Source organism: Coloeus monedula (assembly GCF_965178545.1).
Source record: "Coloeus monedula genome assembly, chromosome: 1".
Classification (NCBI taxonomy): domain Eukaryota; kingdom Metazoa; phylum Chordata; class Aves; order Passeriformes; family Corvidae; genus Coloeus; species Coloeus monedula.
Window position 1 is genome coordinate 154,761,742 of NC_138781.1, and position 18,609 is coordinate 154,780,350.

The following is an 18,609-nucleotide window of genomic DNA, read 5'->3' on the forward strand; positions in this document are numbered from 1 at the left end:
CCTTTGTTAATTAACTTCACAGCACCCCTGTGAAATGAGAAGGGAGTTACAGCAACTGTAATATTGCTGTCACCTCATGAGGGTGATGAGTTGGAGGTACAATGAAGCAGAGGATGGATGGAAGGTCCCAGGGCCTGGGACAAAGATAGAAACTCACTCCAGATTTTCTGTGACCTAGGTCAGTGCTTTAACCATAAATTTATTATTTTTCCTGGCTCTTTGGCCTGCATCTAACGCGACAGCTTGATGTTCATGAAGAATAAATGAGAAGATGATGGGTAGCTGTCCTGCTGCTGATCCATGGTTACACTCTGAACTGTTATCAGTGTTTGATCAGTCACATGAAGTGGGAGGACAGAAGAGATGTCACAAGTTGGGTGGGGTCTTCAGGCTCAAATGTCTTAGAACACTTCCAAGAGACATCATGGTCTGGAAGAATGCAATATCTTTCCTTTCAGGGTTTCTTCATTCAAGGGAACCAACCAATGACAAAATAAATATTTTATTGAAATATACTTTAAATTTTGAGGTGGTTTTTTTTTTTTTTTAGATAAGCAAGGCAAAGATAAAGGTTTCATTAAAAGCCAGGGGTGATCTGCAGATGAACTGAGAGGCAGAGCCGCAGTGGATATATGTCACCTAGCTCCATTTTCAAAAGCTGCTGACCAGACAGCCAGCACAAATGCCTGCCATTCTCCAGTGCCCAGGTGCAAGATTCTATTAGCTTAATGATGCTAAAACCCTATTAATATCTTGGCAAATTTTACACCAAAGTTGGCCTAATCTTCTGCTTCCACATAAGATACTCATCTCAACTTGGATTTTGCTGCACAAAGAAAGAAATTAAGAAAATTTTCTCTTCTGGGTGTGTGTATTATAGTCTGTTCTAATAAACAGAATGGTAACGTGGACATGATACACAGGGGTCAGTGGAAGACACAGGTTCTGCAGGACTATCAGGAAATCCAGCCCAGTGCAAACAACTGTTTAAATGATAACTATTGGAATTTTTTGTATTTCAAACATATGAAAGGTTTTATTTAATCCACTAAATAGAAGTCAATTGTCCCCAAAAGGTACTTTCCCAAAAGAAATTCAGGGAACCATGTTTTCAAATACTCTCTGAACCCTTGAATCTTATCATGAATATCATGGATCCCACCATGAGACCAGAAGGGTCCTTCTGACCCTCCCATTTTATGATCACTGATTTTCTGGAGAGAGCAGATGCATCATTTTTCAGAGATTCCAACAGATATCTTTCCCTCAAGAAACTTGATACTCCAAATTTTCATAAAAATAGGTAAAGCAACAGTGGGTCATAGTTAATTTGACACATGGTCACCTATAAACTTGGTACTGCAGGAGAAAAGTTGCATCAGAGCTCACTCATGTGGCACAGCTTTACACTAATTTAAGTCAGTGTATAGTTCACAGTAACACTGAAATATCCTAAAATGTTACACTGGTGCCTGGAATTCTTTCCACCAGCTTCATATTATCTGCCTCCCCACCATGATATTCCTTCACTCCCTTAGTAGGTGATTGCTGAGAGACTGGGGTGGTGAGACACCTCTGACAGCTCCTGAACTGCTCCTTCATCTCCAACCCAGGCTGAGCCAAGTGGGGAATGTAACTAAAGAAAGCATCTCTGCAGCAGAAAGCACAGGAGAGTGCAGGAGGGAGCTCTTCTGTTTGAAATACTCCTGTTCAACAGCTAGAGTTGCTCAGTCAGTCGCTGAAACGTTCAAATTAAGAAACAGTCAAGAGTTTGCAGAGCTATTTATGATTGAACATAATGAATAGGAGGTAAAATATAATTGGAAACAATTGGTATCATACTCCCACTGCACAGAGGAATAACCTGACCAATATACTAGACTGCAATGAGTTGGATTTGTAGAAGCAGGACTAACAAATCCCAAAAGTCCATTTTTTCTTGTTTGCATGGTTGGGGCAAGAGGGTCTTCAATTAAAGATACGATTCTTAGAAACCTTGAAATATGAAAAACATAACTTTGCTCCAAAAACTTCTTTGCCCTGAAGCACAAGTCAATGCTCCTTGCCAGCACCTGACACTGCTCAGGACCAGACAAACAGCTTGCCAAGTGCCAGAGGGAAGTGTTCATTGAAACAGAAAAATATTCCAGTCATGTATCATGGCACTGATGAATTAAAGTCCTTACATCTACAAAAAGTATACAGAAAATTGTTCTGGTCTTGTGGATGATTTTACAGACACTGGTTGATATTTTTTCTTGCCAGAATAATCTATAAATTCAATTTCTTCTGCTTCTGGGAAGTTTCTGATGCTTCAGATCTCCACATACCCCTCAAAAATTTCAGTAGTTCCAAGAAGAGCATTTTAGGGCAGAGGAGTAATGTGTCAGAGCACTCTGAACTCTGGTGTTGATCTGCTTTGAACCATCTCCTGCTACTGATATTCCACATTCACCCCTTAGTCTGTCTTCTGGTGCCTCCCTGAAATATGTACAAAGTTTTTCCTCAGGATTAACTGCATTGTCTGGTCCATGATTCCTCCCCTCCTTGAGGAGTCCCTTCCTTTAAATCTCTCCCTGCTGGATAAATTTGCCAAATCAGCGATCATTCTTCTCATTGCTCTTTGCAAGAGCAACATCTCTCCACACCTCTCTTTAAATGTCACACCCAAACTGGAGAGAACATCTGCCTAAAGTCTTATCACCACCTATTTATTAGTTGCAGTGATGCACTACTGTTCATTGCCAAACACACCTGAGGCTGCTCTGTCAAGTCTTTGCCAAAGCTATAAATCTCTTTGATCCAGCCAGACACAGGGTCTGCAAATAGATGATCTTTAAATTCCCTTCCAACCCAAACTATTCTATGATTTTATGCTATTTCTTTATAAAGTGGTGCTGCTCCCTAGGTCTTTTTCATCTCAGACGTCATGAAAAAGTTATGATCCATCTTCATTGTACTTTGACACAGGTAAAAGAAAGGGAAAAGCTCTGGTCAAGATCTCATTTGGAGCAAGTGACAAGGACAGAAATAAAACAGAGTCTCCAGAGACCCAAACCTACTCCCAATACCAAATGTATCAGATATCCTTGAAACAACAACCACTAAGGGTCCACACACTGTTTCAGCAGGAAAGCAAGCATTTGACATGATAAAAAATCCTCGCATTTTCCTTATCTGCCGCTTAATACTATGTGTACATTCATTATTCAGCAGGGTCTGAGACCCAAAACACCATCATCCTGTCACTGCCAGAGACAGAAGGCCTTGTTTGCTTTGGAAGACAAAACCTCAAGGTAGTGCTTAAGAAAAAGGGTGAGAAATCCAGAAGAGGAAACTAAAGGTGTCCAGAGTTGCACTTGGGCAAGTTAAGAACAGCATAAAATCCAGTGCTGCCCTGTCTCAGCTGCCCTCACCTGCACCTTCAGAGAGCCCATGAACAAGGCACCTGCACCTTCTCAGCCATCACAAAAACAAGAACAGCCCAGCAACAGCTTTGATCAGTGGAAAGGGGAAAACCTGTCTGCTTAACTAGGGAGATTAACCAGCAGGGAATGCTTAGGATACCTTTGATGGACCAGTGATAGCAACTTACTTTGTGTAATGCTTCAGCTCTCTGTGATTCATTAGATTCATTCTACGAGCTGCTCTTCAGAGGGTGTTCTCCAGACTGCTGGGAAAGCTGTTTTATTTTCCACCTAACAGGCAGATAATCCATACCTTTCCACTGCAATATCACTCTCAGGAGCATCCTGCATTCCAGCAAGATTTATCAATTACAGAATCAAGACAATTGTTTTTTTCTCCGCCCAATTTATTTTCAGAAGAAACATGAAGCTGGCAAATCTCAGATGCTTCCTTTCTCCACTGCCAGTGGATCTTGGCAGAGAAATCCTCTAAAGAAACAAGTGCTGAAGACTTTGCAAACTTCTGGCTGCCAGTAGATGTCATTGCATACTAGCAATGTACCTGCCAGCCAGGGGACAATGACGAAAAGAAATACATGTTTTCTAAGTTTATGTAAGGAAAAAAAAAAGGAACCAAGTTAGTATTACTCTTACACTGCTGAGAATTAAGCTATCACAATCACAATAAGCATGTGAGCTGTCTTCGAGTTGTTTATTGCAGTCTGCAGCTGTTATTCTGGGTCACAGAAACCCACAGAATTTATCTAAAACCCTCTAATTATGGTTAAGAAAAAGAACTCCATCAAACCATGGTTATTTAGCTCTGCAGAATGTGCTTTAACTACAGTTAAGGGGACACAAAAATGCTCAGCATGCAGAGCAGAACTGGCCACATACACAAGAGGATTCAGAACATACTAAGGCAGATAGTAATATTACTAGAACTCATCTTTAATATGAGGATTCTGAGAAGAAATCCCAGATATGAACAACTCCAGTGAACTGCATGACAGCCTTATGAAGTAGATGAGGTGTTATTATACAGGTGTTTAAGTGCTGGACTGAGAGGTTAAGTGCTCTTAACTAGATGAAGTCAGTAGCTAAGAACAGTTGCTGAGAGAGATGATTCCCAGCACAAAAAAAAAAAAAAAACAAACCCAAATAAACAAACAAAAAAAAAACCCAACCAAAACCAAACCCAAAACATATATAGAAAAAAGCCTGAAGATTGTGCTTTCACTTTTCATTGCCAGGTCAGTTTTAGCTATGCTCACATTACTTTTTATTCTGCAATAAAATAAGAACTGAGCACTAAGAACATTAGAACGCAACCCTGAGAAGGCAATGTTTCCATAGCCACTGTCTCCAAGGAACATCAGTGACAGGGCATTGGGGTTTTTTTTTTGGTCTTCAGATTTCAACTCAATGTTATCTCTAAACTTGGAGATGTTTTCCCCTTTTGTTACTGTCTGGATGTGCTCAATGAAGGAGCAGGCACGGGTGCTGATGTACCAAGGCTCCTGCAGCCTGCTTCTGCCTTAGTCTCTCAGGGGAAACCCTTCAGCTCACCAGTCCTGGGTGAACTGGGTGGCATTTACAAGTTCAGGGAGTTAGTAACACTATCTGAACACCACAGCAACCCAAGCAAGGTCTGTAACCTCACTGGAGCATCTTCCCTGCACTGGGCTCATGGTTTCAGCAATGAAAAGGACATACATATCTCTTGAAGTGATAAATAGCTTTATTTGGAAGTTGCAGAAATAAGGACTGTATCTTGGTTCGTGTAAGCTCAGGCCCCACATCATTTAAGAGCTCACAGAACACATCCTGCTGTTAGAAGTTCAGCTGGTTTTTCCCTCTCCTCTGTACTGAAGTTGTTTTCAAGCTTTCACCTCTGGCCCTTGGCTCTAAAGTATCACTGTCAGTCTGAGCCTTACCTGCCAGCAAATCACACACATCATCTTCCGGTCCCAAAATGCATCCCTTAAAAATACACACATGAAAGCTCTCCTTTACCATAGAACCACCCTGCAGCACCAGACTCCAGCTATGCCTGCAGCATTTTTGCAGGTAGAACTGCACTAATTTTATTGTGTCCCAAGTTGCTGGATGCTGGCCAGCCCTGATCTAAAGACACGGCTCTCATGCTAATTTGGTAAGTCCTGCTGACAGCACAGCACAGCACAGCACAGGAGTAAAAAGCAACAGGGCTTTCAGGGCAGGCCTTTCATATATTCAGCTGCCTCAGGGCAGACAGAGCACAGGGCTCTGTGTTGGAGAGACTGTATCTAACAGAGTAGACTTCCACAGCTTCTCCAGAAGCTCTAGAAATGGCAATAACTCCAACTTGGAAGAGAAGGGAAGGGGAAGCAAAGCCTTTGTTTGAAGGATCTAGCAGGCAAGATATACAAACCTGGAAAGAAAGAGGTTCTTCAGCTTCATTTTCAAGGAACAAAGACTAGCTGCTTTGCTCAAGGTCATTAGAGCCAAGTTCCAAGTCTGGATGTCCTACAGTGTAGCCCAGAGCCTTAACTATCTGCCTGCTTTTCTTTTCTACACTTGGTCTTGCAGTCAGTGCATCTCTAATAAGCCAAGCCACTTCAGAGATTTTATTCTCCTTAGAAATACTATAATAATCCTTCTGAATTTTTATCAGAGTCATTACCATGAAAAAAAAAAAATTTCCAGGAGAATATAGACTTAATCTACCAAAGTTGTTCTCATATTCATTGCTGTCTGTGTGATTATTAGCATGAAGGGAAACAGATAAGCACAAAAAGAAAGCTTGGATATCTTGGAAACTCATTAGTGAGGAAAGTCCCAGTGTAAAACATAATGAAACCTTCATCCACCACCTCTGCAAAAGGTGGGTGCTTGTGGTTAGAGTTTTTTCCTCTGACAAATTGGTTTCCTGTGGAAAAATCATGGTAGTGATCACTTGATCCACTTGTTTCATGACACCTTTTTCATCTTTCCTACTCTTCTTCAGAAGGTGTGGATAGTTTTGGCCTAAGCCCTGAACAGACTATGGAAATTTCTGTCCCTTTCTGGGCAGTGAGTGTGTTACAAATATTCAAGAGTTGTACCAAAAGTCTAAGAACAACTACCAGCAGTCAAGACAAAGGTCCAGTGAGCTCCTGCCCCATCTGCCTTAGTTTTCCTTAGGGAGACTTCTCGAACATTTTGTCCTGCTGTCACCAATCACAGTTTGCACGGCTCCACTGACATCCTGAAGCAAAGAATGTCTTTGTACTGACTAGAGGTTTACAGATGTCTCTCTCTAATTAACTCATATGCACTGTTTTAAAGACACAAAATTTTAACCTCCAGAACAGACTGAAGAGAAGCGTTTCAAAACCTGCTGGATGAAAAGCAACTTCATTTTGTTAATTTTAAACTTGCCATCAGGTAGCTTGATTTGCTTCCCCTTCAGTTTTACAACAGAAGAAAGAGTGAAAAATAATTTCCTACTAGTATCTCCATACCACTCAAAGTCTGACAAATTTTCATCTTATTCTCTCCAAAGTCATCACTTTTGCAAGCACCTTCCTGCCTGCAGAGCCTTCTCACTTCTCTTGGCCTTTGGGATGCTGGAAGGGTGGCTCAGCACCATTGCATAATGCTCTGTACCATGCAAGACAAAGGGATAAGTTTTTGAAAGTCTCCCAGTTAAATTTTGCACGGAGGCATTAGAAAGGCTGGCTCATCATGTGGATGGCTGTGCCCCAGGAATGCAGCCCTCATGCTCTACAGAACCTCCCTTCTCAGACATGAATTCTCTGACTTTTGCTTGAATCATCCTCAGAAATGCTCTCCTGTTGCGGTGAGCCATGGCTCTTGCACTCTCCAGCGTCTCCTGCTGCCCTCACTCCTCTTGAACAAATAGAGATTTGAAGATGGGAGTTATAACCCTTGCAGGATCAGACTATCTAGTTTAGCAGATGTCCACTTGAATGACTGCCAGAATAAAGCTAGAACATTCCCTTTCATGGTGGTGATGTTACAGAATTGGATATTTACCCATTTATAATAATCAGTTCAACAACAGAAGCATTTGCAAAAGTGAATGAACACACAGTAAAGGGAAACAGATTTATGAGCAGAAATATGACAGACTACATCTAATGTGAAAGGGGTTAAGAACTCCAAGGGCTGAGAGATGACAGTCAGCAATGGAAATTTAAGATCAAATATGGAGTAGCAATAGCTGAATCCCACCTTTCCAGGAAATCCACTTGAGAGAGGTTTACAAGGGCACCTGTAGATGCATTGTGGCATTTTCTTTTTTTTATATCTGTGTGCAATAACTTGGCTGCATATGCATGTTTCTGTACATAAAAAGCATCCTACATCACTCTGAGCTATTTAAGCCTGGCAGAACATGCCAGGCTGCTGCTTGAAGCATCACTGTGAGTTTCCTGGGTTTAAAAGTCACAAAAGTCCTCATGTCAACATGAATTTAGCCACAGCTACAATTATCTTTTGGTTTACCACTAATGCTGTGCTCGACATTTTATATATTCTAATACAAGCATCCTTTTGGCTTTAACTTGGTGATACAACCAAGGTAATGACCTGGAGAAGCAAGGCCAGTGCCTCTCCTGTCCTCCTGGAAAAGCACAGGATTTTCCATCTAACAAATGCCTCAGACCTCACATAAATGCCCTACAAACAGTACTTGGCAACACGTGGTCTGACAGGTGTTTGGCACTGGCACAGCTGGAGAGCACAACTGTAATAAGAGGATGACTTTAATCTTGTCATCTCAGTCTTTTCAAAGGTGAGACAACTTAGTTCCATCAACATTTAGGATGTGAGCCTCATGCTTTTAAAGGATCCCACAGCACATGCACGGCAACAATCACACAGACTGCAGCTGTTAGTAAAGTCCAGCATCTCTGATCCAGCTTTCCAGCACTGGCTCGTACTCATGAAAATCAAGGAAACAAAGCTGTCACAGCCAAAGTGAAAAACAAGATTTCCTGCTCATGCAGCCATTGCAGCACAGCAGGCAAACAAAGCAGACACATGAATTCTCTACTTCCAGGTGTTCTCCTCTTCAGGAAGGTTTTCATTTCATACATTATTCTACTTTTCTTCAGGAGCAGAGATGGCAACTGGCATTGCAGGAAGTTGCAGCCCCCCTCCCTGTGGTTCTGGCTACTTCTTGGGCACTGGAACAGACTGTGCAGGGACATGGCCATGGCACCAAGCCTGTCAGAGCTCAAGAATCATATGGATTGTGCTCTTAGTTACAGAGTTTAGTTTTAGGTAGTCCTGGAAGGAGCAGAGAGTTGAATTAGATGATCCCAGTGGGTTCCTTCCCACTTGACATAGTCTATGATTTCATGCTTCTGTGTCCCCAGGCTCCCTTTTTAATCAAGCCAGCAACATAAAGCTGATATATCTTTGCTCTGCATCAGCAACAGCACTGACACTCAGCCATTGGGTGCACATGGGGCACAAACACCTGGGTACCAGAAACCCTCACTCCACAGATGAGAACAAGCTGCCTCAGCTGGCAGAGGTATCAAATAAACACAACAAGCTGACCATAAACTCAGCATCCTCCAAGCCTACACATTTGTTTGGGCATTCAGTGCTGTTTGGCTGCTCCAGCCAAAGAAGTTCTGCACATACTGTGAGGTCTCTCTACTTTCCCCCCTCCAGACCTGCAAATCTATTTGCCTATGCATGAAAATAATACAGATGGAAAGATATTTTCCGACATTTTTCTGCAGAGTTCAAAACTTAAGAAAACAAGAACTTGCTTCAACTACAGCACAACTCATATCATAAACATCATGCTTCCTACCACACTGCTGACTCTCACCACCTGCCAAACACGAACTGCTTTCCAAAGGCTGAATCCTGACTCTCAAAGGCTAAACAGTGGCTGTCAGTGGGAGGACTGCAGGAAAATGAATGCAGAAATGTGTTCCTTATGGCCCCATGTCTCTATCCTGGCTCAATAATATTTCCTGCCATTTTGATTGTAATTTCACCTGATGAATTACCACTATTTACAATCAATATATCATAGCCACAGAAAGAGCAAATGAGAAGGTGCAATGGCCATAAATGCCATGTTCTCTCTGGTGCAGCATTCTTCCTTTTCGATCACAGTCCAATATTGTTTTAAGTTCTCTGAGCAATTGAGTAGCCACAGATTCCCTGAGGAAACAGCCCAACAGATTCTTAATCTCATTTTCAAAATGAGCCATGACTCCCTCCTTAATACATTTGTCTCCTATACCCTCCTGTCAGTCTTTTTCTATTGTTTGCTGCAACTTGAAATTTCATTTTTATCAAAAGGAAAACACCCTCAACCAGATGTGATACGGAGCTACAGACAGAAAGAGCTAATTCTCCTCTGAAATCTAGGCATCCAGACTCATTTTTCTGTGCAGAACAGAAAGTTTGCAGCCACAATTGCCTCAAAATCACTATCTTTTTAAAATGCAAATTAATCCAGTCATGCTACTTGTTTCCCAGTGTTGATCACCAATGAAAGATTTTCCCAGACAGATAAACCAGAAATTTTCTGTGGTTATTCCATGTCCTCAGTTTAAACCTCCAAGTCTTATTACTCTGTCCTGCCTAATATTTGAAGTAAAAAAATATTCCAGCTTTTGTCATTCAGTTTATTAATGAAAAGATCCAATTGAAAGAAAGACTACAACAGACTCCTCATAAGCCAAATTTAATCCTGCTGAAAATTCAATAAATTCAAAATTATGCTTTCCTTTTGTTTTTCATCCTTCCAGCCAATTTCTTTAGTGCATTATCCTCCACGAACTCACTGCTCCTTACACAAAGCAAAGATTATGATTTCAGTTTGACAAGATTTTCCATGGGCAGTGCACAAAGAAACTCCAAGAACACAAAGGGGAAAAAGCAATGAACACTCAAAAGCTTGTCTGCAGAAGGAGGCATAACAAGGCACAAAAGTTCCCCACAAAGATCTATGCATCCTGTGCACTCCAAAAGCAGCCTCTGAACTACAGAAGGCAACAGCAAGCAACTCATTTGTTGGAACAGTGAAGGATTAGATCTTACCTTTTCTCCTTTTTCTCCTATGCCATAGGCTTTGCCCTAGAAATGAAAAAAAGAGAGGAAAATGTACATTTGAAAACAAGGATATCAAACAACACTACAAATACATATTTCATGTTTTCCTTGTTATGTATCCAAGATCTATCTCTCTTTATATATAGACACACAAGTCACCTCACAGCTACTATAGGGAAAGCAATTTTCCTTGGGCATAATTCCTTGATAATAATTCAGTGACAAATTAAACTAAAAAACTTATCCCAAATTCTCCTACTGCAGCCAGAAAAACATCTTATTTTTTATTCATGGAAGAGTCTGATGCTACATTTCCAAAAGCAACATTGCCAACAAGGCTTACTGGAATGAATTTTACATAGGGTTAAAGATTTTCTTGCCTAAAAACTCAGTCTGGCATTTGTATTAATTGCAGCTGGGGAAGGCTGTATCTTGGTCATCTGACTGTAAATAGTCAAGAGAGATTTGCATCTTCTTTGTGTTCAGTTGCCTCATATTGTCCCCAGCAGAGGTGCAGCTGTGATATAATCAAGTGCATCCAAGTCACACACTTAATTAGAAGGTCCATACTAAGTCAGCTATCAGCTGTACCCAGGGCTGAACCCTCCATTTCCCCCTCTCCAAGAGAGGACAGTGAATAGCAGGAAGATCAGATTCCTCCTGGGATTCAGGTCCAGCAGAGGGAACAGCTTCAACCAGGGCACACAACGTTGTGAGCAGGTTCTCAACATGAAGGAGAAAACAGCTACTTACATTTTCATCTCCTTTAGCAAAATCATTGGATGTTTCTTACTTACTGACTCTCCTTTTTCTCCTCGGAGTCCAGGAAGCCCTGGGATGCCTCTTTCTCCCTTGAAATAGAAAATGTTTTATTATCACAGAGTTAATTCATTCCTTTCTTAGACAAAGAAGGAAAGTGATGCAACAAGGGTTTGACTGAAATTATGGACACTTTTGCTCCCACCAGTCCCTACAGCCAAGATTTCAGCTCCTGCCCTGAGGACTGGGTGTACCTAATTGCATGTCTTGAATATCCAAGTCTTCAGATTGATTTTCTATTCTATTTTTCATATGAAAATACAGGTAGAAGCCTTCAGAGTGCACTGGCAAGACAGAGTTTTCTCCTGTGAGGTACTTAAAAAGTCCTTGATTTTTATTAAGAGAGGAGGTACTTGGAAAGGTGCTTTGCAGAAGACTTAGAGTGCACATGCCTAAAATACTCAAAAAATAAACCTGAGAATACTGTTAAGATTTGAGAGTTTTTTGTTGTTTTTCTTTTTAATTCAAAACCCTTGTTTTCAGTCACACTAAATTTTCAGTGTCAGGTAACTCTTCCCTCCCACAAGTGTGCAGCACACACAGAGTCACTCTTTCTGCTTGTTCCAATGACAGAGAGGGAAAGGAACATAGAAAAGAGACAGTTGAAAAGGTACAATTTATGATGGTTGGAAAAATTATAACTGGAGAAAGACATCCATAGGGAGGAAAGGAGAAAAACGGTCAATCAAAAACCAAGCAAAATTTTCTTCACTTTTCTCCTAAAAAGGACAGGGGTAAAAGGGATAAAGAATCAAAGAATATACAGAATTTTATAAATATTTATCAGATACAGAACTGGAAGTGTTGCCAAACCCAGCAAGTGCAGAAAAAATACCCGTAAATCATTTTCACACACTGCTCTGCGGTCTCAAAACCAGAGGAAGGACCAGCTGAGGATATATCCACTACTAGAACTAGTTTAGGGCTATGTGCAGTGTCACCATCAGTTCATTTAATTCCTCCAGCACTGGGAGCTGCTGGGGAGGAGAGGGCTCTGCCCACACACCTCTACCTAGCTCCTTCCTGATTCTCACCCAAAATGTACAAACCAGAAACCTGCTGTGCTGAGCATCCCATCCCTCACTAACAAATACAACATGCTCACCTATTTGTGCCTCCCATCGTTTTTTGCTAGTAGGGAATTTAGGCACTGTGGACTTCAGTACAGACTTAATATCAAGCTGAAAAAGTCTCAGACCTGGAGCAGAACCCTCCAGTACCACAGCATCAATAAGTCTGATGACCCCTGCTCTCCCCGAATCTCCCCACATGGACCACAGCAGGATTTAATTTTGTGTCTCTATCCAATTTATCCTGATCTATGCCCCCTCAAAAAATGTGCTTAGCAGCACCAGACACTGAAAACATTTGCCAGGATCATGCTTTCTTTTCCCCAGGTGAAGAAATGCTTTTGAAAGCACAGGAAATATGAAGTTTCTTTCTTTAACCTTTCTGTTTTGTTTTTTTGCTGAAAGAAAGAGAACTCACAGAGTAAGTAGCATATATGCAAAAGTTATGTCACAGTAATATTAAGAAGGCTGTGGTAAAATTCATAAAAATTTTTATGCAGCCATCTCTTTTAAGTCACTGAAAGTACAAAACCTTTCTAATTTGGAGGAAAAGATATATCTTGCTAGAGCTTGTCTAATATACTGGACTTCACAAAGTTCACAACGGCAGGTAAGAATTGTAATTTCTATGTGGACAAAAACGTCTCACACAGAATTTTCTGTAAACTTGGATCAATAGCAATGCTGAAAGAGAGAAGAAGCCTGTTGATCATCAGCCCAGTGCCCCAGCCAGCCATCCTGGCTGCCTGCAAACAACACAGCCTGCAGAGGGACTGTAGAAGGAAAATAAATCAGACTGGGTTGTCATTACCATCTAAAATTTATCAATAGGACCCAGTTTCAGACATATTAGCCAATTCTGCCACAGCTATTTCCTGCCTAGCTGTTTCCCAATACGACCCTTTACCAAATCTCATTCCAAAACACATCAACTGTGTTTCCATGCATTACCTTCAGTTTGGCAGCATGGGGGATAGAGGCAGAGGTGTTATCTCCCAGGAATTTTTTCAACTTTTTTAATAACTGCAAGCTCTCCTGTTTTGCCTTGCCTTTGAAGACTGAGAGAAGATCAGAAACTCATTATCTTCATCTTTCTTAAATAAATACCAGGTGGTAATGTTGGGGAGTTGCAAATAGCATTGAATTCCTTGCCAAGGCCAGCATTTTAGCCTGGTTAGCTCAGTAACATTGCAGAGAGAGAGAAGAAGAGCAGAATTCTTTCTTGAACATAGAACAAGGACTGTGACAAGCTGGTCCTTGGCAACAGTGATGTAAGAACTGCTGTCAAGAGTAGTGTATGTTATTGAATCACAACGTCTTTGCAAGCTGGGAGAAAAATCTATTACGTGCCTTATTTAGCAGATAGAGAAGCTAAGTCATTTGTCTCAAGTCATCACATTTGTACTAAATTGTTGTCAGATCCCAGATTTAAATGGCATCATCCCCAGGTCCTTGAGACTGTGATGCAGTCCTGCCTTGTCTGTGTACAAGTCTCAAACCACTACAGCCAGAAGAATGTCACACAGGAGTGGGGCAGCCCTTTTGGGGTCTGTTCCAGAAAACCTGCTGATGCTGTGCTTGTAGATACACTCCTCTGTGTTCCACTAGTGTGACCTGCACCCAGCACTGTCCCATGTGACACACTGGGACACCCTCACCAGCACAAAGACCTTGGCAAAGCAGGGAAAGACAATGGGATCTTGGTATAGGGCCCTTTTATCATTATCATCATTGCCTTTTCTGCAACCTCCTCAGAACAGTCATGGCTTTGCCATTCCTTAAAATAGCCCATCGCTATTTAAGCTGTCACAGATTAAAATAGAAAGCTCCTTTTTATATATATGTGGAAGCATAACGAACCTTTTTCTGTGCTTTCAGCCAGGCACATTTGAGCAGTAATGAGCCCATGTTCTTTCATCTCAGCCTCCAAAAGGCATATTTTTGTCTCCAAAACTTCTCCTTGCAGACAGCAGACCAAGCTTTGCCAAAAGACAACACATCTCTGAGGACATTTGACCTTCCAAGACCCAGAGATTTCTCCTTTCCCCTCCTGCAGTCTTTCATAATAACTGAGTGACTTTTGGTGGGATACAACTCGGTTATTTACCAAACAGGTATAAATTCAGTGACTCAATTTGCAGAAGTGATTCAGATGGAAATAGTTTTGAATACAACTTTTTTCCCCAACATCTTTTCACAGATAGTAAAACTGGGAACCACCAACACCACCAACTTTCACCTTTCCAGCAATGTTGAGTCTCTGTTTTCTTCCAGTACAAGTGCTCCTTGTGAGTCTATTGCTTCATGGCTCTATTTGTAAACAGGCACAGAAGGAAAATGTGCCCATGCTGAATGCACACACGTGTATATCAAAGAGGCTTGCGGAACGTGCAGGGTAATACAAAGGCTGCACTGTGAAACTTGAAACAGACACCACGACCACTCTCCTACTCTTTTATCTAGGAAGAAGAGTACTGAGGGAAGTGTCCTATATTTAACACCATGACTCAGACATCTTGCTAAGGATAGCAGATTGCAACTGATTCTTTACCCCTAGTCTCAAGATTTTCTCGAGTGTGACTGGAAGGCTGCTACCTAAACTGTGCACATGTATTACTGCTGAGCAAGGAACAGCATGGAAGCATGACCTTGTTTTCCAGGTGACCTACCATGGAAGCTGTGCATGACCTAGTGAATAACAGTAACTTGCAAAAATGCCAGTTTAGAAGCTGCACGAAAGGATTTTGCAACACATTTACTCTAAGAATGGAATCAAGCAGCAATGGAGAAGCCTAAATGCAAGCATAAAATGAATATAAAAGATGGCTAGAGCCTTCTGCAGTCCCAGGCTCACCCAAAACTGCCTGAACTTAGTCATATGTTAAATTGACTCTGATTTCTCAAAATCTTCAACTCCTCAACTTTCTCTGATATTGTTTCACTGTTGTTTTTTTAATTAAATAAATGAACTAGCACATATTACTGACCTTTTGACCTTTGGGACCTTCAAAGCCAAGTGGACCCCTCTCCCCCTAAGACAAAAAAGACATGATTAATCAAACTGATCTTCTCATTTTATATTCAAGCAAGGGGCCCAATCATACATCTACTGAGGACAACAAAAATGTTTTCAGGTTTAAGCAGAGAAGAGAATAAAGCTGACATGCCCTCAGGAGCAATGACAATGAAGCTGGTCTCTCAGAGGTCCCAGTCAGAGCCAGAACGAGCAAGAACATTGCTTTTAAAAGCTGTGAGATTTTTTTTTTCAATGTGGCCACATTTACCTTTAGAATCTGTTTTATTTTATATGCAAAAGGATGTACATAACTGGGCTGGATAAGAACAATCACTTTGTTTTCAATACTGTTACCAGGTCTACGAGCATGATCAGAATCACTGAATCAGGTAAAGAGAAAACACCTGGGGAAACTTCCATTACCTCTCAAGACATCCCAAATGAAACATACTTGTCTCAACACTCACCTTTTGTCCAGGAGGACAGGAGCAGTTGAAAATCTTCAGATGTCCAACTTGCTCACTGCCAACAGTGGGCCTCACTTCCAGGGGAGGTGCTTCTGTCAGGACCGTGACCTGGCACTGCACCCAAACACCCAAGGTCAGGACAAAGCCTTTGATGCTGGAAAGTTTCCCCTTCCACCCACTTTAGACAAATCCCAGAGGCACTACTGTGTAATGCACAGCCAAATGTGTCCTCATGAGGAATGAAATCCCACAAAAGCCATTCATCCAAGCAATAGGGGAAAATGTGGCAAAATGAACAATGAACCTCTCTAACCAAGACTGAGGGAAGAAGAGTGAAAGGAGGGTGTAAGTTTCTAGTGAGATTTGGGCACAGGAAAATAAGCTGCAACTGGCACTGTTTTTAGCTGTTCCCAAATAAAACCAGTGGGGAACATGTTGAATATTTCATGCTGCATTTCTGTTGTTCCATCATCACTTCAGGGTTTTGTTTCCCCTGACAGTTTGACAAGGAAAGCGGAACTTGGAAACTTCAAATTCCTCATACTCATCCCTCTGCAGTGGTCCTCCTCTGGCGCTGCTACAGGGCCAATTACATAGTTAGGTTTCAATCACCCTTATTAAACAAAATTATAATCCCACACGGCCACATATTCCCTGATTTATGTAATAGATTTCAATGAAGAGTGTTCATGTGAAAATGAATAAATGACAAAAAGGAGCTTACTGGTCCAGAGGGAATGTCACAGCAGGTCTCCAGCTCGGCGTGCCGGGAATCACAGTAAATCACCATCCGCTGAAGATCAAACTGGGAGACAAAGGGAGGCAACAGTCTCAGAGACAGTGAATTATTAAAGGCTGTGTCCTTTTGCTTGGCCACAAGCAGAGCAGGCAAATACAAAGAAAAACCAGACGGTGCTAACTTCAGAGCAGTTCTATGGATCCTGTGGTCAATCTCTATCTCCCCCTATCAATAATAGACCAATATTTCAGCATGCTCCAAGAGGTGAGATAGTAAGACCCTGAAAAGGCCTATTCAAATTCTGGTGCAGGTTTTCATGCTAATCCCCATGTTCTGGCCAAATTTCTGTCTGAGAAGACACATCCTGGCCACGTCTATCCCTCCTAGAATTTCATCTAGACACAAGGTCTGTTTTTCTCCTGTTGTGCCTTGCATCTTCTGACCATTTATTCCTGTGTGAGAAATGTTACGAATACATTTGATATGCATGTGCCATCCATTTTGCACAGCTAAGAAAGATTATACAAGTCTCAAACACAAAACGATCACACATAAATTATAACAGGGTAACACTGCTGCTGGACAATCAGCCTGTGTGTCTCAACTTTGGTTCATTTGTCAAGTTATAAATTTGAGTTTGGTTCAGCCAAGTTATAAATTCAGAACACTCTGTTTTCATCCATTAATATGGCTTTTGCTCTATAAACTTAATATCTGAGGAATGGAGAATATATCACAACTCTCCTGAGTTAACAAGCTTCTTTTTTTTCCCCATCTCTTTCTGTCATATGTGGAAACATTCATAATGCCAAGATCAGATGGAGAAAGACCTTTCTGTGTAATTCAGTACCCAGTTTGATGATATTTGCATACGATTTTGTCTCTGCTTCTAAGTGTAACACATTCTGTGACTAGACAGAAAGATGAAATAAACTTCTCATTTTTAATCTCTCTTATGGAGATACAGTCTCACATAAAAATACAGCAAGTCCTGTACATCATAAGCTGCCAATCTGTGTTTGCTATGTAACACTGGCAGCATTTCAGCAATGCTGTCTCAGGAAAAGGGTCGATCACAACATAACCCCCAAAACCCCACTCATTCACAGACTGCAAACCCAAAGCTGAATGTTACCCCAGCTCTAATCAGCAAGTGCAGTACTTACATCAATGGGGACACTGTCATACAAGCGTTTGCCAATCACAGTCTTTCCCTGAATGTCAATGTTCTCCCTGTCTTCAATGGGCAGCATCTGCACCAGCTTGCAGTCTATGTACAGCGAGACAGCCTTGGCCTGGATGCTGAGGGCGATTTTGTGCCAGTTGCGGTCAAACAGGTCACTGACCCGTGTGTTTCGGAAGACCACCCTGACAGCATCCTTGGTGAGTCCAACAGCGTTGTACTCCACAGCTTTGTTCTCTCCATCCAGCCGGATCGAGACCTGCAAGGAAACAGAAGGGGGTTTGCTGAGGAAGAAAGCCTTCCCCTTTCTCCTGACTGCTTTCCACCACCACTGACACCCCAAAGCCAGGGATGGCACAGGCTGTGGTGAGAAGCCCAAGCAAAGAGCAGAGGACAAAATTTTGTGGGAGATGTGGACAGGGAGCCTACACCTGTGCTGGTAAATAAGATGGGGCTGCACAGGTTTTGGTGCAGACCCATGACCAGCTAAAGCCTCCTCCTGTGAGTACAACCCTTGGCATGGTTTCAGCACCTGCCACCTTGCTGCTGTGCTGGGTGGTAACACAGCTCAGGGGCACCTCCCCAAAGGCACAAAGCTGGACCTGATTTGGATTCCTCTATCCTGTGTACTGCTCCACTACTTCCCAGCAGGCTCTTTACTCCCATCACACACCCTCAACTGTCCCCTGGGATATGGAAAATTATCTCACTGCTGTTATGAAACCAGCCTGCTGAGCTGTGGCACTGCCCACACTTTATTTCAGGTGCTTTGAATAGAAAACTACAGCTACACCCTATCCCCTGTCCTGCAAGCTACAAAGCAGGCAAAAATAGGTT

The 18,609-nt window shown here is 41.8% G+C and overlaps 1 protein-coding gene across 1 annotated transcript in view; it reads right to left on the minus strand.

Moving 5' to 3' along the window:
• Positions 1 to 18,609, minus strand: part of COL22A1 (collagen type XXII alpha 1 chain) — a gene marked incomplete at both ends in the record, with an annotated part of 202,859 nt that overhangs the window by 114,366 nt on the left and 69,884 nt on the right. The window contains 6 exons of the mRNA XM_082293334.1: positions 10,467 to 10,502; positions 11,276 to 11,329; positions 15,355 to 15,399; positions 15,851 to 15,964; positions 16,575 to 16,655; positions 17,756 to 18,031. Coding sequence (XP_082149460.1) covers positions 10,467 to 10,502; positions 11,276 to 11,329; positions 15,355 to 15,399; positions 15,851 to 15,964; positions 16,575 to 16,655; positions 17,756 to 18,031 — 606 coding nt within the window. The remainder of the gene's footprint in view (positions 1 to 10,466; positions 10,503 to 11,275; positions 11,330 to 15,354; positions 15,400 to 15,850; positions 15,965 to 16,574; positions 16,656 to 17,755; positions 18,032 to 18,609) is intronic.